This window comes from Pan troglodytes, chromosome 20 (assembly GCF_028858775.2).
Source record: "Pan troglodytes isolate AG18354 chromosome 20, NHGRI_mPanTro3-v2.0_pri, whole genome shotgun sequence".
Classification (NCBI taxonomy): domain Eukaryota; kingdom Metazoa; phylum Chordata; class Mammalia; order Primates; family Hominidae; genus Pan; species Pan troglodytes.
The window spans coordinates 38,034,519-38,052,603 of NC_072418.2; the positions used below are offsets into that span (position 1 = coordinate 38,034,519).

Genomic DNA, 18,085 nt, shown 5'->3' on the forward strand with positions numbered 1-18,085 from the left:
TACCATGCCCATGTCCCCATCTGTTATCATCCTGTCTCTCCCTGCAATGTTAACAGCTGTTTCCCTTTGAGAAACCTGCCAGCCCCTGAAAACCCTTCACACTTAACCTCTACTGCAGCCCTAGAACCCAATGGCAGCACAACTCAGTTGGCTTTTGGGAACTAAACACTCCCGTGTCCACTTTGGCATCAATGTCAGCATTCAGCCAGCCCATGGTGGTGCCTCGGGTGTTTTACCCATTGGTGTGGCCACTCTTACTCTTGCCATGAAATGCTACCAGAAAGCACAACACTGAGGACTGTTGCTCATTTCTTGCTGATGCCAATCCAAGCCAATTTGTATTTGTGGGATCTGAAGCCCTTATGGATAGCAAAAGCTTTGGGGTCATTGGGTCTACCACGCAGAGTCTACCACCACATCTAGATCGCTTAGCTTTGGAGCAAAATGGCTGGGGGACAGCCAGTACCACAGCTCATGATGGGGGAGGCTTAGACCTGAGCACCAGGGTCCTGTCAGCCCTGATGCACCCCTGCTGCAATTGGAGAAGCCGGCACTGCTGAGAGCAAATCAAATCTGCCCTGGGAAACACTTTCCTTCCCACCAGTAGTTAGAGCACCTGGTGCCAGCCCAGCCAAAACACGCCTACTACTACTGGAAGATTTGTGATCACTGAGAAGGAGTGTTTCAGAAGACACGGCTGTTCCCCCTTTTGTTCAGATCACCTGGGACCTGTTTGGCCAGAGCACTTGTGTTCCAGTGGAAGGGACCAGCACCATACCTGTGCTGAGATCCTTCTCTTCCTGTCCCAGTCAAGCCACCTGGGGCACACCTAACTAAAGTACACCTGTTGCAGTCTAAGGGACCAGCACTGCATCTATGCTCGGATGCCTTTATGTTCCTACCTATAGCCAGAACACCTGAATCCCACCTGTCCAAGGCACATGTGTTGCAATGGAAGGGGCCAACATCATACCTATTTTTAGAGAGTCTTCTCTTCCTGCATATGGTCTAAGTACTGGGGCCCACCTGGCCAGAGCAAACCTGCTGGAGATACCTGCACCACTGAGAAGAAATGCATGCCACGTGATATATCTGTTCATTCCTTCCATCAGACACCTAGGGCCCACCTGTGCTGTTTGAAGGGCTGGCATTTCACCTGTGATTGGAGATGCTACTGGCAGAGGACCTGGGGTACACAGTCTGGAGCACAGGTGATACACTGGGCGGAGGCAGCCCCATTCCTGGGCTCCAGGGTATTTGTATGCTCAGCATCATTCACAGCTGCTGGCGTGGTCTTGCCCAGGGCACATCTGTTACAGTCTCCCAGGAGAACACCATACATACACCTTTAAGGAGACACTTCTATTCCTGCACTCACTCACAATACCTGGGCTCTATCTAGACAAAGTAGCCCTCTGACTTGGTGTAGTGAACACCATTGAGAAAATACCTGGCTATGGGCCAGTTTTCCATTAGTCTTAGACTGGCAGGACCCCTTGCTGCCTATAGATATCCCGTTTTGTCTTGCCCATTTGCCTTAACAAGCCCCGTTCTTTCTTTTCCAGATTGCTATACAAATATGATATAACATAGCCTTGTTCTTATTCATTAATCCTCTGTGCTAAGCTTCAGCACTTTTGCTCCATCTTTCAGGGCAAATGTACCTCCAGCATGAGCATGGAAGCAGCAGTCTCGCTTAGGACACCTTTGTCACCTGCCCAGGCTTCCTTTGGAGACCAAAGTTTGGGATCACCAACTCATTCATTTTCTTCTAGTGAAAGAAACAATATCTCATCAACTTTAAGCAAAAGCTATCCAGAAGTAGCTGATAGTGGTGGGGGACCACAATTCGCCATAAATGGACCTTGCTCCATTAGGAAGAGTCTCCACCTCTTCTAGTTATGTCAAACAAACTTAACCTGCCCTCTATCATCCTAAAGAAAGCTGGCAGCCCAACCCTTCAGGGTGTTTTGTATATATGTTAAAGGGTGTGGGTTCAGATGAGACTGGTCAGAAGTCAACACACTGGCCTTGAGGCGGTCTACTGTGGAAAGAAGAAAAAGATCAGTAAGTATCCACCACACCATACCCAGTTTCAACTTCTCAGTCTGGTAGAACCAAGCTATGGGCCAGTTTTCCTGCCGTCTTACACTGGCAGGACCCCTTGCTGCCTGTAGCTGCCTCCTTTGGTCCAGCCCATTTGCCTCAATGGGCCCTTTTCTTTCTTTCCTAGACTGATAAACACACACACACATATATATATACACACACATATACGTTATATGTGTATATACATATATACACACACATATAATGTATATGTATGTGTATATATATACATATATACATCGCGTGTGTGTATATATATATAGAGAGAGAGAGAGAGAGAATGCCTTCCTTTTGTTCATTGATCCTCTCTGCTCACATGTCTTTTCTATTTTAGTCAATGGTGGAAGAAGAATTGACTTCTTTCTATAAGTGGTGCTGTGTTGAGGCAGATGTAACTTTTCAAAGTTCTATGGCTCAGCAAATAGGAGGTGGCATAGCCACATTTTACAACTGCACAGGCTGACATCTGACATCTCTGTGTTTTGATGTAAAGGATAGCAGCCATGAGGAAGGGAAGCTCAAAGGAGGAAGGGATGGGTGACCCTCCCTTGCCTTTTCCCTCTGTGCTCCTCTTCCATCACTCTGATTTGGTCGTAGGCCAGACCACCCCCGATGTGTGTTAGGGAAACAAAATTAACAAATTTGGTTGAAAATAATTAAATGTCTCATTTGTGTCTTTCTCTTTCATTTAGACTTAAGAAAATCATCCCCACATATTCACACCTCGACCAGAGAGGATGGGTATGGTATAGAGGCCCTTATGTCTAGAAGAAAAAAAGGAAGAAAAAGCTCATGGCTCCTTTGTGATTATTGGAAATTTTAAGACTAGGATGTCACATATTATATAGAAGTGTTTTCATGCTCCATGAAAATTCAGAAAAGATCATTTTTTCAAGAAAATACCTAGATAAGGTCTATTTGGAAAAGTAATTGGTCTGGCTGTAGTATAAAACCCTAAAATAGCAAATTACAGTCCTTACCATTTTATCCAAATCTAGCTGGCTGTGGAGTCCTGCTGTGTCTCCAATAGACTTAATTCCTGAAAATACAATCTTTCCTAAGATAATTCAAGGTTCAGGAGAACCAGCTGAAGCTGGGGGAAAAAGAAAAATGTAAGCATTTCCCTTAGCTTAGACATATTATTTTACTAAATACTTATTCAGAGTTGATTCTACACTAGACATTGTGCTTGAGCCTAGTGACATATAGCTGAAAGGCATCTATTGCCTCAAAGGAATTTACAATATAGTAGGAGTGATGGGTGAATATATCAAAAGTAAAATCGGAGGGGTTACTAGTAGGGATATGGGAGTAGTAGGAACACAAAACTAAGAATATCATTTCTTCAGAAACTAACAGAACTAGACTAACAGCAATGAACAAAAAAAATAGTAAATCCTTCCCTATCAATAATTACTTTAAATATAAATAGATTAAATTTCTCAATCAAAAGACACAGAGTAGCTGGATGGACAAAAAGAATTACCCAACTATATTCTGTTTACAGGAAACTCACTTTAGATTTAAGGACATACATTGTTTGAAAGTGAATGAATGGAAAAAGATATTCCATGTAAATAGTAACCAGAAGTGAGTCAGGTGGCTACACTTATATTAGACAAAATAGACTTTAAGTCAAAAACTACCGTAAGAGACAGAGAAGGACATTATATAATGATACATGGGTTAATTCATCAGGAAAATATAACAATTATAAATATATATGAACCAAACATAAGAACACCTAAATATATAAAGCAAACATTGGCAGGAATAAAGGGAGAAATAGACACTTTATAATAATAATAGGAGACTTCAATTCCTAACTTTCTGTATGGATAGAACATGCAGACAGAAGATCAATTAGTAAAATCAAGACTTAAACAACACTGAAGACCAAATAGGCCTAACAGGCATATACAGAACATCTCACCCAATAGCAACAGAATGCACATTATTCTCAAGCCCACATAAAATATTCTCGGGTATAGATCAATTATAATTTTATCTAGATCTGGCTGGCTATAGAGTCCTGCCATGTCTCCAGTAGACTTAATTCCTGGAAAATACAGTCTTTTCTAAGATAATTCACAGTTTAGGAGAGCCAGCTGAAGCTAAGGAAAAAGATCAAATAACAAATTTAAGAAGATCATATCAAGTATCTTTTCTGAGCTAAGTGGAATGAAACTAGAAGTCAACACCAGAAGGAAAACTGGAAAATTCACAAATATGTGGAAATTGAACACTGAAGAGGAGAGTACACTTCCAAACTCATTTTATGAGGCCAGCATTACCCTGACACCAATGCCAAAGACAGCACAAGAAGAAACTATTGGCCAATATCCCTGATGAACATAGATGCGAAAATCCTTAGCAAAGTATTAGCAAATTGAATTTAACAGCACATTAAAATAATCAGACACCATAATCAAGTGGGATTTATCCCTGAGATGCAAGGAGGGATCAATATATGAAAATCAATTAATGTGATTTACTGCATTAACATAATGAAGGATAAAAATCATTTTATGTGGCTCTGAAACCCAATGGCAGCACAACTCAGCTTTTGGAAATTGGAATATGCAGAAAAGGCATTTGATGAAATTTGACACCCGTTCATAAGGAAAAATATCTCAACAAATTAGGTTACATGGAATGTATCTCAACACAGTAAAGGCCAATAGGAAAAGGCCATAGCTAACATACAGTCAACAGTGAAAAACTGAAAGCTTTTCCTCTAAAATTAAGAACAAGGCAAGGATTCCTGCTCTTACTACTTCTACTTAACTTACTACTGGAAGTCCTGGCCAGAGCAATTAAGGAAGTGAAATAAATAAAAGGCATCCAAATTAGAAAGAAAGATGTAAAATTGTCCATGTTTGCAGATGACATGATCGTACATATAGAGAATTCTAAAGAATCCATAAGAAACCTGAGAACTCAGCCTGGGCGTGGTAGCTCATGCCTGTAATTCCAGCACTTTGGAAGGCCGAGGTGGGCAGACCATGGGGTCAGGAGTTTGAGACCATCCTGGCCAACATGGTGAAACTGTCTCTACTAAAAATACAAAAATTAGCTGGGTGTGGTGGCAGGCGCCTGTAATCCCAGCTACTCGGGAGGCTGAGGCAGGAGAATCGTTTGAACCCGGGAGGAGGCAGAGGTTGCAGTGAGCCGAGATTGTGCCATTGCACTCCAGCCTGGGAGACAGGGCAAGACTCTGTCTCAAAACAAAACAGGCTGGGCACGGCTCACCCCTGTAATCCCAGCACTTTGGGAGGCCGAGGCGGGCAGATCACGAGGTGAAAAGATCGAGACCATCCTGGCCAACATGGTGAAATCCTGTCTCTACTAAAAGTACAAAAAAATTAGCTGGGCATGGTGGTGTGTGCCTGTAGTCCCAGCTACTCAGGAGGCTGAGGCAGGAGAATCGCTTGAACCTAGGAGGGGGAGGTTGCAGTGAGTGGAGATCGTGCCACTGCACCCTAGCCTGGGCGACAGAGTGAGACTCCATCTCAAAAAAAAAAAAAAAAAAAATACTGTTCAAAAAAGGCAGAATTCAAAAAATGAAAAGGTAAACTATAACAAGAAAAAATATTTGCAAAATATGTGTCTAACAAAGGACTGCTACAACTCAATAATAAAATATCAGTCCATTCGATAAAAAATTGGCAAACATTTAGCTATACTGACCAAGATAAAAGGAGAAAAGATTCAAATTACCAAAATCAGAAATGAAAGAGGAAACATTACTATTAACATTATAGAAATTAAAAGAACTATAAAGGAATACTATGAACAATTTTATACCTAGAAATAATATAATTTAGGTGAAATGAACAAATCCCTAGAATCACAGAAACTATGAAAGCTAACTTGAGAAGAAATAGGATAATCTAATAGGCATACAACAAGTGAGGAGTAATTAATTCATAATCAAAAAACCACCCACAAAAAATTCCAGGTCCAGGCCAGGAGGAGTGGCTCACCCCTGTAATCCCAGCACTGTGGGAGGCCAAGCCACCCAGATCACTTGAGGTCAGGAGTTCAAGACCAACCTGGCCAGCATGGTGAAACCCATCTCTACTAAAAATCCAAAAACAAAAAAATTAGCCAGGTGTGGTGGTGCATGCCTGTAGTCCCAGCTACTCAGGAGGCTGAGGCAGGAGAATTGCTTGAACCCAGGATGCGGAGACTGCAGTGATCCAAGATCACTCCACTGCACTGCACTCCGGCCTGGGCAACAGAGCAAGACTCCATCTGAAAAAAAAAAAAAATTCCAGGTCCAGATGGCTCTACTGCTGAATTTTGCTAAACATTTAACAAAGAATTAATACCAATTCTTTGTGAACTGTTCATTTTACAGACAGTTAACTCATTTTATGAAGCCAGTATTACCTTGATACCAAAACAAGACAAAGACATCATAAGAAGAGTAAAGTACAGGCCAATATGATTCTTATGAATATGGATGCAAAACTCTCAGCAGAATACTAGTAAACAAAACCCAGCAATATATAAAAAGAATGTATGCTAGCAATGCAAGGTTGGTTTAACATCCAAAAATAAACTATTGTAATACATAATATCAGTAGAACAAAAAACAAATCATATGGTCATTTCAACACATGCAGAAGAAACATATGACAAAATTCAACATCTTTTCATAATAATAATTTTTAAATTATTTTTATTTTTTAATATAGAGATGGAGTTTTGCCATGTTGCCCAGGCTGTTCTCAAACTGCTGAACTCAAGCAATCTGCTGGCCTTGGCCTTCCAAAATGCTAGGATTGCAGGTGTGAGCCACCATGCCTGGCCATAATAATAATTTTTTAAAAACTCAACAAAGTAGTATAAAAATGAACTTCCTCAACCTGATAAGAGCAAGTACAAAAAACCCACGGCAAACATCATAATGATTAAAGTTGGATGCTTTCCCTCTAAGTTTACAAACAAGATTATAGGCTGGGCATAGTGGCTCATGTCTGTAATCCTACCACTTTGGGAGGTTGAGGCAGGCAGATCGCTTGAGCCCAGGAGTTCAAGACCAGCCTAGGTAACATGGCGAAACCCTGTCTCTACAAAAATTACAAAAAAATTAGCCAGGCATGGTGGTGGGCACCTGTAGTCCCAACTACTTGGGAGGCTGAGGTGGGAGGATCACCTGAACCCAGGAGGTCAAGGCTGTGGTAAGCTGTAATCGTGCCACTGCATTCCAGCCTGGGTGACAAAGTGAGACTCTGTCTCAAAAAAACAAACAAACAAAACAAAACAAAAAAACAAGATTATAATGTCTACTCTCATCACTTTTATTTATTATTGTACTTGAGTCTTTAGCTAGGGAAATTTGCAGATTAGAGTTATTTTGTGGGGAATGTCCAAAAGAATCCAATGAAAAATCTATTAGAACTAATAAACTAGTTCAGCAGTATTATAAGATATAAATTAATATACAAAAATCAATTGTATTTCTATACACTTGCAATGAATCATCCAAAACTAAAATTAAGTAAACAATTTCATTTACAGTAACATCATAAAGAGTAAAACATTTACGAATAAATTTAACAAAAACATTTTCAACATATACTCTGAAAACTACAAAACATTGTTTAAAGAGAGTCAAAAATATCTACAGAATAGAAAAAGAATGCACATTCACGAATAAGAAGGCTTGATATTGTTTAAGATGACAATATTCCCCAAACTGATCTACAGATTCAAAGCAGTCTCTAGCAGAATCCCAGCTGACCACTTTGTAGAAAGTGATAAGGTGATTGTAAAATTCATATGGAATTGCAAGGAATCCTAAGTAGCCAAACATTTTGAAAAAGAAAAACAGCCGGGCGCAGTGGCTCACGCCTGTGATTCTAGCACTTTGGGAGGCCAAGGCGGGCAGATCACCTGAGGTAAGGAGTTCGAGACCAGCCTGACCAACATGGTGAAATCCCGTCTCTACTAAAAATACAAAAACTAGGCCAGGTATGGTGGCTCATGCCTGTAATCCCAGCACTTTGGGAGGCCAAGGCGGGCGGATCACAAGATCAAGAGATCGAGACCATCCTGGCTAACATGGTGAAACCCCGTCTCTATTAAAAATATAAAAATTAGGCAGGTGTGGTGGCACATGCCTATAATCCCAGCTACTCGAGAGACTGAGGCAGGAGAATTGCCTGAACCAGGGAGTCGGAGGTTGCAGTGAGCCAAGATCATGCCACTGCACTCCAGCCTGGTGACAGAGTGAGACTCCATCTCAAATAAAAATAAAAAATAAAAAAGAAGAAGAAAGAAAGCAAGAAAGAAAGAAAGAAAGAAGGAAGGAAGGAAGGAAGCAGAAGGAAAGAAAGAAAGAGAAAGAAAAGAAAGAAAGAAAAGAAAGAAAGAAAGAAAAAACAAAGTAGGAGAACTCACACTTACTGATTTCAAAACTTACTGCAATGGCAATGGCCAGGCATGGTGGCTCATGCCTGTAATCCCAGCACTTTGGGAGGCCAAGGTGGGAGCATTGCTTGAAGCTGGGAGGTCGAGGCTGCAGTGAGCCATGCTCATATCACTGCACTCCAGCCTGGATGACACAGCAAGACCCTGTCTCAAAAACAACAAAAACAAAACAAAAGAAAACAAGAGTTATTGCAATGCAATAGTAATCAAGACTGTGTGGTATTGGCACAAGGATAGACATATAGATCAATAAAATAGAATTGTCTACAATTGCATGAAATAAACCCATAAATCTTGTTTGATTTTTTTAATTATTTCAATCATTTTGTTACATTTCTCTGATAAATTTCTGAATTGCTTTTCGGTATTATCTTGGAAATCACTGTGTTGCCTTAAAATTGCTGTTTTGAATTCCTGATCATAGAGCTTGCCTATTGTCATCTTGCTAGGGTTGGTCACTGGCTCCTTACTTTGTCCGTTTGGGGAGGTCATGGTTCCCTGTCTGCTGTTGTTTCTTATGGATCTACATCTATGTCTTTGCATTGAAGGATGTGTTAGTTATTCCAGCTTTCTCTGTCTGGTTTGTTTTTGTTTTTCTTAGATATGTTTGCTTAGAGATTCTTTGCAGTTTATCTGTTGAGTATCTTCTTCACTAGGTCACTCTCTCCTTTATGGTGCTAGGTGGCACCTTAAGCCCAGGTGTGTCTTTGCTCTAGTGAACATTTTGAGCTTTGCCCATCCTGAATGAGGGAGGTCCCAAAGGGGCTACCCTGGCAGGGTGGGAAGGCTGACTAGGGGTTTCTGCCCAGGAGACCCTCTCATTTGAGTTCTGGGATATTGCTGGTGATTATCTTTGCGCTGGATATTAGTTTCTGTTTCTGTGGTGAGAGTGAAGCCAGCTTGCTTCTACTCTACCATTTTGGACCTAGTACCAGTACAAAACCCATATATCTTTGGTCAACTGATTTTTTAACAAAGGTGCTAAGACCATTCAATGGGGGAAAAGTAATCTTTCAACAAATAGTGCTGGGGCAACTGGATAGTCACATGCAAAAGAATAAAGTTGGACCATTGCCTTGCACCATATACAAAAATTAACTCAAGGTGAATTGACTACATAAATTAAGAGTTAAAACTATAAAACTCTTAGAAGAAAACATATAGAAAAAGCTTCATGACATTGATTTTGGGAATGGTTTCTTAGATGTGGCAGCAAATAACAAGCAAAAGATAAACTAGATAAATGTTTTGCTACACCAAAATGAATAACTTCTGTGCTTCAAAAGATAGCATCAAGAAATTGAAAGTAAAACCCATAGAATGGGAAAAAATATTTGCAAATCATATACGTGGTAAGAGGCTTGTACTCATAATGTATAACTCTTACAACTCAATAATAAAAGATAAAAACCTATTTAAAAATAAGCAAAGGATACGAATAGACATTTCTCCAAAGAAGACATAAAAATGGTCAATTTGCAAACAAAAAGATGGTTAGAAACATTAGTCATTAGAGAAATGCAAATCAAAACCACAATGATGTGCCATTTCATACCCACTAGGATGGCTAGAATCAAAAAGTCAGATAACAAAAAGTGTTGGCAAAAACCTGGGGAAATTGGAACCTGGAACCTCAAACGCTGTTGGTGGGAATGTTGAACGGTGTAGCCACTTTGGAAAACAATCTGTCAGTTTCTCAAACTATCAAAAAGAGTTACTGTATTACCTAGTAATTCTACTTCAATGCATGTACCCAAGATAAATGAAAGCAACCCATGCCCACACAAAAACTTGTATATGAGTGTTTGCAGCATTATTCATAATGGCTAAAAGGTAGAAACAATCCAAATGCCCAGGTGATTAATGGGTAAACAAAAGCGGTACATCCATATAATAGAATGTTATTTGGTCATAAAAACACATATTATTTAGCCATAAAAACACCCATGCTACAACATGGATGAATCTTGAAAACATTATGCCAAGTGAAAAAAGCCAGACACAAAAGACCATATATCATACAGTTCCATTTATATGAAATGTCCAGAACAGGGGATCCATAGAAACAGAAAGCAGATCAGTGGCTTCCAAGGGTTGAAGGATATAGGCTCGTAGCTGAAAAGTAGAGGGTTTTCTTGAGATGATAAAAGGTTCTAAAATGGACTCTGGTAATGGTTGTACATATCTATAAATATACTACAAAACACTGAATTATACACTTTGAATGAGTAAATTATATGAATATGTGAACTATATCTCAATAAAGTGTAAAAACAAAACAAAAATTACCAATATAATGAATAAAAATGAGGCACGAATGCAGATCTGAAAGACTATTAAAAGTACAAAAAGGAACTAAAAATATCTTTCCAAAAAGAAAACTGCAGGTCCGAATGATTTTAATGGTGAATTCTATCAAACATATAAGAAAGATGTTTTACCAGCATTAAACATACTCTTTCAGAGAATAAAGAAAGCAATTTTTCCTAACTCATTCTGTGTAACTGACATTACCCTAATATAAAAACCTAGCAAGAAAGGGACACAATAGATTAATAAACCTCATGAACATAGACATAAAATTCTTTTTTTTTTTTTTTCTTCTCGTTCTGTCACCCAGGCTGAAGTGCAGTGGCACAATCTTGGCTCACTGCAACCTCTGCCTGGGAGGTTCAATCGATTCTCCTGTCTCAGCCTCCCGAGTAGCTGGAACTACAGGCATGCACCACCATGCCCGGTTAATTTTTGTATTTTTAGTAGAGACAGTGTTTCACCACGTTGGTCAGGCTGGTCTCAAACTCCTGACCTCAGGTGATCCACCCGCCTCAGCCTCCCAAAGTGCTGGGATTACAGGCATGAGCCACCACGCCCTGCTGACATAAAATTCTTTCACAACATCTCTGGGAATTAAATTCAACCAAATAGAAAAGAATGACCTAGCATGACCAAGTAGGGTTTGTCTCAGATATGTAAGGTTGGTCTAACACTCAAAATTTAAAATGTAATTCACCATATTAAGAGAACAAACAAAAAGTCATATGATTATCTCAGCTTTGGACAAAGTAATTGAAAAAAATTTTAATTCTGGATATCAATCCCTTCTCAAATATATGATTTACAAGTATTTTTTCCAATTGCCTGGGTTGTCTTTTCACTCTGTTAGATAGTGTCTTTTGATGCACAAAACTTTTTAACATGTATTTTTTTGTGGCCTGGCACATTTGTTTTTGTAGTTATGGCAAGAGTTCTGAGATTAATTTTAATACACCTTTGACTCCAGACACAATAGTTCACAAGCAATCATTACTTAATTTATAAAAACATCTTTTCTGTGACAACATGGGTTTCAAGTAATAGTTTTATTTTTCTTTCCAACTTTTATTTTAGGTTTAGGGGAGTACATATGCAGATTTGTGACATGGGTTGAAAAAATTTAACACATCTTTGAAAAAATTTCTCAGTATAGAAAGAATTGGAGGGAACAGCCTTTACATGATAAAGCACATCTATAAAAGCCTTAAGTTAATAGCACACTGAGCACTTTCCACCCCCCGATCAGGAGTTGGAAAAGGTTATCTATTGTCTCCACTTGTATTAAACATTTTACTGGAGATCACAGTAACTGTAAAAGGTAAGAAAAATAAAATCATACAGATTAAAAAGAATATGCATAGAGAACATAATTGTATATGTAGAAAACACTACCCGATATACAAAGAAACTACAAGAGATAAGAAAGGAATTTACTGAGGTGCCATATAAAGAAGCAATTATTTTTGCTGTATCCTACTACATACCAATAGACAGATAGATAGACGTAGATATATATGTGCATGTATATATACACATATATGTGAGTATGTGCATATATATACATGCATATATATATATATATAAATGTCTATTTATATGTACACACACACATATACACAAAATGCATACCATGATAGTGGACTGGAAAAAGTTAAGTCATCCACTTAAGATGACATTTAAGAAAGGTAAGTCATCCATTTCAACCAGGACCCTGAAAGTTGTCCATGAAATTATTACCAGAGATATTGGTGTCCATGGGGCATAGGCTTTTAAGCCAGGATAGATCCTGCACCCACCTGATGTCATCTCATGTCCTTGCGCCCAGGAGGAGATGCCACACACAACTGTGTAGGTAGCTGCAAAGCTCAGTAAGAAAAGAAATGCCCAGTTTTGCTGTGCTGACAATTGTTGGTCTCTGCAAACATAGAAGGTAAGAAAGAGAAATAAAAGGCATGCAGGTGGAAAGAGAAGTAAAACTGACTTTATTCATACATGATGCATGGAAAATACATGTAGAAAACCCAAAGGAATCTGCAAAAAAAAAAAAAAATCTACCAAAAATAAACAATGAATTTAGCAAGATCCCAATAATATAAGGTGTGTGTGTATATATGTATGTGTGTATACAAGTACTATATATACATATATATTTAATGCATTTTCTGTGTTCTACCAATGAACTATTTGAAAATAACATTTGCAAATCCCATAACATACTTAGGGATAAATTAGCAAAAGCCGAGTAAGACCTATACACAGAAAACTACAAAAGAGTAGCTGCAAACTTTCTCTGTAAAGGGTCAGGGAGTAAATAATATAGGTTTTATAGGTCACGTATGATCTCTGTCACATATTCTCTGGAATTTTCTGTTGTTTTTAAAGATCTTTTAAAGACGTTAACATCATTCTTAGCTAACCGGCCTTATGAAAACAGGCTATGAGTGGGGCGTGGTGGCTCACACTCATAATCCCAGCACTTTGGGAGGCCAAAGCAGGCGGATCATTTGAGGTGAGGAGTTCGAGACCAGCCTGACCAACATGGTGAAACCCGTCTCTGCTTTATACAAAAATTAGCCGGGCATGGTGGTGGGCGCCTGTAATCTCAGCTACTCAGGAAGCTGAAACAGGAGAATCGCTTGAACCCGGGGGTGGGTGGAGGTTGCAGTGAGCCAAGATCGTGCCACTGCACTCCAGCCTGGGTGACAGAGCGAGACTCCCTCTCAAAAATAAAAATAAAACAGACTATAGGCCACATTTGGCCCATGGGCTGAAATTTGCTGACCCTTGGTATAAAACATTGCTGAGAAAAAAAAAGTAAAAGATTAAAATATATGGAGATATATCCCGTGAGATGGATTAGAAAAGTTAATATTGCTAAGTTTTCCATTTTGGCCAAACTCTGAAATCTGTTCTGTGGAATTATTACAGGAGATCCTGGTCCCTTGGGGCACAAGGATTTTAAGCCTGGGTGAATCTTGCACCCACCTAATGTGCCATCTCCTACGCTTGCTGAGGCAGCTGTGTGGTTGGCTGCTGGGGTCCATTTGAAGAGAAAGGCCCTGTGGGATATGCTAACAAGTGGAACTCCCTGCCCTACATCGTCTGAGGAAACTGGAACCCAGCCAAAGAAGACCTTCCAGTAGGCAGTGCCTGTGATCACTGTAGGTGTGCATGGTGCTCAGTACCCTACAGGCTATAAAAAATAGTAATGCACGATGCACACATGATAAGGAGGCATCACAGTACAGGTGGTTAAATTCAGGAACTCTGGAATCCGAGAGCCTGGGTCAAATCCTGACAGGGCCACTACCACCTGTGTGAGCCAAGGAAGCTTCTAAAGTTTTACAAATGCTGTTTCACCAAATTTGCAAAATGAAGAGAACCTGCCTGCCTGGTAGAGCTATTGTGGAAAGCAGCATCCAGGAAGGTCTGAGCACCTGGTCCCCAAGTCAGAAACCTTCACAGCCCAGATGGGGATGCCCTAAGTTCATACCCTTCTAGGCGACCACAGAGAAGTCCCGCCTGGCTCCAGGACTCGGAAAAGCGCTAGAGAGCTTCCTGGAGGAGGCGGCATCCTCCCATGCTACCTGCATAGAGAAGAGAGAAGGGAAACTGGGTCCTCTGTGGCGGCTGCCTGAAAGGAAGCAGCTGGGGGCTCTTGCTCCCTGCCTGTGCTGGTGTCTTCTCCCCACCTTAGCCCAGGCCGGCTGCAGCGGCGGGGCTGCCTGGGCGGAGTCAGGAGACAGCACCGCCCGGCCCCTCCCCAGGCACCTTCCCTGTGAGCCAGCTCCCTACCCTGGGAGGATCTGGGGAGTTCCCGCCTCTGGCTTTGGGCAAGGTCTGCCTCCAGAGTCCCCAGCGGCAAGGGCCGGCGCACCCACGCGCACTGGTTGCCAAATCTCCCGCTTTCAGGCCAGGTGCGGAGCGCGCCTCCACAGTCCTGAACATTCTCCACTTAACGGCTGAGAGCCGCTGGGAGCCTAACGCCTGCAACCGAGTGAGCTCGAGTCCGGCTGGGGTCGGACCGTTGGACCTCCCCGTTGGCCCTTTGTTGTACTTCTTCGCGCCCTGGGCTCGCGCAAGCTTTCTCTGCCACGCGTTCCAACGGCCGCTCACCGGCATCGGGCTGAACACGGTGCGCTTCACCTCGGAGTTCCCACTCCACTCCAAGGATCCAACAGCGCACAAGCTGCTCTTCACGGGCAACTACCTCTGCAAGCTTCACCCCCGGCCCCGCCACGCCCCGCAGGGTTCCCTGTCTGGTCTGGATCACCTCGCTCTCCCTGCGCCTCTCTCCTTGGCCTAGCTAGACAAGTGCTTCTCACGGTGGTGTCTGATCCGTCAGGCTCTGCGCTTCTCTCTCGGATCCATCCTCAATGTCCAGGCAGGACTCTCACATGAAGCCGGTGCTGTCTGCTGTTCACTCTAAGATGTCCAGCCACTCAGGACAGTTACGATCTGTCATCCAGGGCCCAAACCGACTCTCCTCTATTGCTATCTGAGGTAGGCAGTCTCCTCTGTGACGTCGGTCCCATCCATACTGCCTAGATCCCTGCGCAGGAAGACTGAGATGAGGACCCTAGGAGACAGCAGCCAGGGATAGCGAAGGTGGAGGATGAGTATAAATAGCGACCGCAGCGCGATCAGAGAAGCTCCCTTACCCCCACCCATCGCAGTGGGAGTGAGTCTTCAGATCTACCCCCAAGACAACGAAATCCTACCCGGGCCATTGAAGGGAAACCTCCACTCCAACCCCTAGAAGACGCCTTAGATGAGAAAGCGAAGAGGTATTGTATGAGCTCATTCATCAAAGGCCATGCCATCACCAGCTCAGGCAGTGCTGCTAGGGGATTCCTACCTCTCTGGAGGTCCAGTTCTCTCTGAAGACAGAGAAGATGCAGGGAGGAAGGGTTTCAAACAGGAACTCTCAACCCACACGTCTGCCAGTTGTAGACTCTGTAAACAAAGTTCCAACTCGCCCGCTGCTGCCACTGACGCTGCTATTTTTTGAGGTCAAGGTGAGCTGCCCAAATTCTCCTAAGCTTTTTTGTATAGTCGTTGGAGAAGATGTAGGCTTGAAGAAGAAAGCAGAGCCCCAGTCTAACCACATGTTCTTAGAAGATAAAGCCAAGGCCCCTTCAGAGAGCAGTGCAGTGCCCCTCAGCCTGCCCCTTCTTTCTTCCTGCTTGTTGCAGAGATGGCAGGCACCCCACCCTTGGCCATTTTCACCTTGTAGTTTGCTGATACTACCATGTTACCAGCCACTGACTTGGCTGTCCTGTCTTCCAGGCCCCCAGTCCCTTCTGCCCCTGTACCAGTCCTCACCCCATATACAGATCATTAAATGAAATGCCCATATCCTAACTCTCCTTTTTTTTTTTTTTTTCCTATTCTTGTTGTTTCTCCCCTTAGGTTCAATATCATTTTGGGAGTTCCCCTTTATGGGAATAAAAGCCATTTCCATTTCAGTCCCTCATCTGCAGATTTTTTTGGGGGGTGGTGGGGCAGGGTCCTGCTCTGTCACCCAGGTTGTAACGTAGTGGTGCAATCATGGCTCACTGCCGCCTAAAACTCCTGGGCTCAAGCAATCCTCCCACCTCGGCCTCCAGAGCAGCTAGGACTACAGGCATTTTTTTCTTCTAGAGATGGAGTCTTGCTATGTTGCCCAGGCTGGTCTGGAACTCCTGCTTTTGAGTGATCCTTCTGCATCAGCCTCTCAAAAGTGCTGGGATTACAGATGTAAGCCACCATACCCAGCCCAGATCTCTACTTTTTTTTTTTTTTTTTTTGAGACGGAGTCTCGCACTGTCACCAGGCTGGAGTGCAGTGGTGCGAACTTGGCTCACTGCAACCTCCACCTCCCGGGTTCAAGTGATTCTCCTGCCTCAGCCTCCAGAGCAGCTGGGACTACAGGCATGTGCCACCATGCCCAGCTAATTTTTGTATTTTTAGTAGAGACGAGGCTTCACCATGTTGGCCAGGATGGTCTCTATCTCCTGACCTCGTTATCTGCCTGCTTCGGCCTCCCAAAGTGCTGAGATTACAGGTGTGAGCCACCACGCCTGGCCTAGATCTCTACTTTTGACCTCACCACATCTCCTAATCCCTTGGCCTTTGCTTCAAGTCTACCTCCTGCAGAATTGAGTCATCTATCAGTTTAGTAATCTAATCAGAATCTATCTAGTCATCTAATCAGAATTGAGTCATTGTGGATTTTTCTCCCTTTTTCTTACAGACTCTTCCACCTGTATGCCCATCTTCATAGACCGGCCCATCACTGGTGCCTCAAGCATTTTCACTATCACAGCCAGTAACCTGCAGACTCAACCTCAAGCCTACTTTGTACTTTGGTATAAACTGCATGGATACCAATCCCTTTTCACAGGTTTTCATTTCCTGGTCTCCCATAGGATCCAGGATGAGTATCCTCCCATTTGACCAGTTCCATCCCAGTATGGAGCAGATATCCCTTGTAAAGAACACAGTCTCCACCAGCCCACCTGCTTTTATGGTCAACAGCCCTACCTGAATTTACAACATTGCCTTTTGACCCAAGAAACACCTATCACCTGAAATCTAGGGTTCCAGACAGGCCTCAACAGGAAACCACCCTCTTCAATGCCCTGTCTTTTCTGGCCCACCTACCACTGCTTCTGCAGTCACCTCCACTATAGTAAGCAGACCCTCTTCAGACTTGGCATCCAAGCCTGCCTTTGACTCTGATGAAATCAACATGGATACCATGCCCATTTCCCCATCTGTTATCTTCCTGTCTCTCCCTGCAACGTTAACAGCTGTTTCCCTTTGAAGAACCTGGCAGCCCCCAAAAATCCTTCCTACTTAACCTCTACTGCAGCCCTGGAACCCAATGACAGCACCAGTCAGCTTTTGGGAATTTGACTCCCCCATGTCCACCTTTGGTATCTGCTATGGTTTGAATGTGTCAACCAAATTTCGTGTATTAAAAACTCAATCCCCAAATTCATATGTAAATATGTTTGAAGGTGGGGGCCTTTGGGAGGTAATGAGGATTAGATAAAGTCATCAGGGTGGACCCCTATGATGGGACTGGTAAAAGGAAGAGACACCTGAGCTGACAGGCTCTTGCTCTTGCCATGTGATGTGCTCCACCATGTAATGACATAGCAAGAAGGTCTTCACCAGATGCCAGCACTGTGCTCTTGATTTGCTATCAGAGAGGATAGTGCCATACCTCTGGTTG

The 18,085-nt window shown here is 42.4% G+C and overlaps 1 protein-coding gene and 1 long non-coding RNA gene across 9 annotated transcripts; one reads left to right on the plus strand and one right to left on the minus strand.

Moving 5' to 3' along the window:
• Positions 1 to 305: 305 nt before the first annotated feature.
• On the minus strand, positions 306 to 15,223 carry LOC112206368 (uncharacterized). 8 transcript variants are annotated; one of them, XR_002940600.3, is made up of 6 exons: positions 15,137 to 15,223; positions 14,357 to 14,450; positions 12,660 to 12,778; positions 8,543 to 8,694; positions 3,090 to 3,202; positions 306 to 2,044 (listed from the first exon to the last, which is right to left on the minus strand). XR_002940600.3 is itself a non-coding variant. In XM_063800668.1 (6 exons), the coding sequence occupies exons 1-2, from the start codon at positions 14,983 to 14,985 to the stop codon at positions 14,361 to 14,363; spliced, it is 417 nt and encodes a 138-aa protein (XP_063656738.1). In that variant the 5' UTR covers positions 14,986 to 15,010; the 3' UTR covers positions 306 to 2,044; positions 3,090 to 3,202; positions 8,543 to 8,694; positions 12,660 to 12,778; positions 14,357 to 14,360. The 8 variants fall into 8 exon arrangements, 7 of the variants coding, with proteins under 7 accessions (XP_063656738.1, XP_063656739.1, XP_063656740.1 ...); XM_063800668.1 differs by lacking the exon at positions 15,137 to 15,223 and adding an exon at positions 14,659 to 15,010; XM_063800669.1 differs by lacking the exon at positions 15,137 to 15,223 and adding an exon at positions 14,659 to 15,010 and having other exon boundaries at positions 8,527 to 8,694.
• Positions 14,958 to 17,844, plus strand: LOC104003349 (uncharacterized). The gene is made up of 2 exons (XR_675909.2): positions 14,958 to 15,881; positions 17,099 to 17,844. It is a non-coding gene; the product is annotated as an uncharacterized LOC104003349 (long non-coding RNA).
• Positions 17,845 to 18,085: the final 241 nt, after the last annotated feature.